The sequence below is a fragment of the Etheostoma cragini genome, chromosome 15 (assembly GCF_013103735.1).
Source record: "Etheostoma cragini isolate CJK2018 chromosome 15, CSU_Ecrag_1.0, whole genome shotgun sequence".
Classification (NCBI taxonomy): Eukaryota; Metazoa; Chordata; class Actinopteri; order Perciformes; family Percidae; genus Etheostoma; species Etheostoma cragini.
This window is the reverse complement of record NC_048421.1, coordinates 974,111-976,894: the sequence shown is the minus strand read 5'-3', so window position 1 is coordinate 976,894 and position 2,784 is coordinate 974,111. Positions and strand designations below refer to the sequence as shown.

Sequence of the window (2,784 nt, the reverse complement as noted above, 5' to 3'; positions counted from 1 at the left end):
CCCCCCCCCCCCAGTAAAGAATCTCCTCGTGTTCTGCAGATGGGTCTGTACGTCGTAGCGCTGGTCACGGTCGGTCTGAACGCGCGGTGGTTCGGCCCGGCGGCCACGCAGGTGATGGTCCAGCTGCAGGAGGTGGAGAAGGAGCACGGCCTGGGGGGCCAGGTCGGCCTGGGGGCCCAGGCGGAGGCGTACGCCGCGCTCCGAGAGAAGGACCCCAAGTATAAGGCCTGCAGGCGCTCGTTCGGCCGCTACCACGGGCTGTCCAGCCTCTGCAACCTGATCGGGTTCATCTGCACCACCACGAACCTGGTCTACACAGCTCTCAATCTGTCCACCATTTAGAGAAGCAGGACCTCAAATAAAAGCCAGGCCTTTATTTACCTGAACCGCAGACGGTACCCGGCCTTTATTAGAGGTGGGCCTTCATTAGAGGCTGGCTTTTATTAGAGGCAGACCCTTATTAGAGGCTGGCCTTTATTAGAGGCAGACCCTTATTAGAGGCTGGCCTTTATTAGAGGCTGACCCTTATTAGAGGCTGGCCTTTATTAGAGGCAGACCCTTATTAGAGGCTGGCTTTCATTAGAGGCGGGCCTTTATCAGAGGCCGGCCTTTATTAGAGGGGGGCTTTCATTAGAGGCGGGCCTTTATTAGAGGGGGGCTTTCATTAGAGGCAGGCCTTTATTAGAGACGGGCCTTTATTAGAGGCTGGTCTTTATTAGAGGCTGGCCTTTATTAGAGGCGGGCCTTTATTAGAGGCTGGCTTTCATTAGAGGCTGCCTTTCATTAGAGGCTGGCCTTTATTAGAGGGGGGCTTTCATTAGAGGCAGGCCTTTATTAGAGACGGGCCTTTATTAGAGGCTGGTCTTTATTAGAGGCTGGCCTTTATTAGAGGCGGGCCTTTATTAGAGGCGGGCCTTTATTAGAGGCTGGCTTTCATTAGAGGCGGGCCTTTATTAGAGGCTGGCTTTCATTAGAGGATGGCCTTTATTAGAGGCTGGCTTTCATTAGAGCGGGCCTTTATTTGAGGCCGGCTTAAAATGCATACAATATACATGAAATAATAATAATAATAGGATAAAATACAAGAACAAATATTTGAATATATACAAGTTGGGAATGCAAAAATGTGCAACTGCTTAAATAGTAATGATAAATATGTAAATACACCTGTTGTACTTAGAAGTATTGTGTTCTCTCAGTCTTATCAGCACCCAGTGATGACGTGTTAAAGAAGCATTGAAGTATAATTGCAAGTATAATTGTTTTAAATAAACTGTTTTAACTGAAAAGTCATAGCCTTCCAACAGTAAATATTGTAGCTTTGACCTTATAAAAGATTTGTTTTTTTTCAGTCTTAAGCCTATTACAATAATATCATTATAATATATTTTATTATATTCCTTATGACTCAGCTCATGAAATATAGTCTGTATGACACGCCAATTCATAAACACTTAGACTTCTCTTTGTTAATGTTTTTGGGATGACGCCCGCAAGGAAATTGAAGTTTCCAGCAGCAGTTGTCAGTACAACAAATGCAGTATGGAGAGAAAAAGACAGTACAAAGATAACAATAATAACTAATAACAATAAAACCTTTGGCTATAAAAGACATTCACCATACATTATCAGTCATGTGTATATGCCATATTCCATTATTGGCGGGTTATCAAGACGCGTACGTGTTAAAATGTTAAAAATCACAATAATATCGTATCGTGGCACATGTATCGTGATGATTTCGTATCGGGAGGCGTCTGATGACCCACTACGTATCCTCGTGACATCAGACACGTGCTTTATTGGCAGGTTTTGGAAAGAAGCGCTCCTTTAACCCTCGTGTTGTCTTCCTGTTAACCATGAACTCGTACTTCCGGGTCAAAATTGAAAATGAATTTTTTGGGGGCTTTTCCGATGTTTTTGTCACTTTTTCCGATTTATTTCTCACTTTTTCCAATGTTTTTGTTGCTTTTGGTGATTTATTTCTCACTTTTTTCAGCTTTTGGCGCTTTTATTTAAAACCTGAGCTGGTTTAATAACAGGTTTTACGCTTATTCTTGGAATTCATGGTCACCAAACCTCATTTATATCAAATTATACATACGCTTTTAGTTAAAAAGGCAGAAATTATGAGTTATTTTGACTAATAGTTTAGATCAGAGGATGTTGAGTGGATCTCAGATGGTAGATGTAAAAGTTTAGTCTGGATACTGTTTGGAAACCATTGGAAAAAAAAGAATTCAAATGCTATAAGATTAAATAAAACACCAAATTATTTTTGGGCAATTTGGTTGAAAGAAATCCATATTTCTGATATTAAACACTTAGAAACGGATCGACCTGCAACTTTGTGTTTCTCTGGGTTGAAATGTCAACATTTTGATGTTTTTGTCTGAAGCTTTCTCAACGTTTTTGTAGATTTTCTTTCCCAATTTTTTTTTTTTGTCACTTTTATTAAGTTTTTGAAGTTTTTTTTTCTCACGTTTACCAATTTTTTTGCACCTTTGGCGATTTTCCCGATTTTGTATGTTCACTTTTTTCAGCGTTTGAAAAAAAAAAAAAGTTTTTTGTTGAATTTTTCATGCGTTTTTGAAGCATTTTACAACATTTGTCACTTTTATTTAACATTTTTGGGTCTTAGTTCTGATATCTAATTCTTTTGTAAACGGGTCAAATTGACCCCGAAGACAACGGGGGGGTTATACTTATACAGTATTAGGGGACCACTAAGGTCTATATAAAAGAGACTTCAGATACAGTATTAGGGACCACTAAGGTCTATAT

At 40.4% G+C, this 2,784-nt stretch overlaps 1 protein-coding gene across 1 annotated transcript in view; it reads left to right on the top strand.

Annotated features, from left to right (window-relative positions):
* tmem205 (transmembrane protein 205) overlaps positions 1–1,025 on the top strand; it is a 1,757-nt gene extending 732 nt beyond the window's left edge. Inside the window, exon 2 of the mRNA XM_034894623.1 lies at positions 40–1,025. Within this exon, the coding sequence (XP_034750514.1) occupies positions 40–342 (303 nt within the window). The 3' untranslated portion in view covers positions 343–1,025. The remainder of the gene's footprint in view (positions 1–39) is intronic.
* The last annotated feature ends 1,759 nt before the right edge of the window (positions 1,026–2,784 follow it).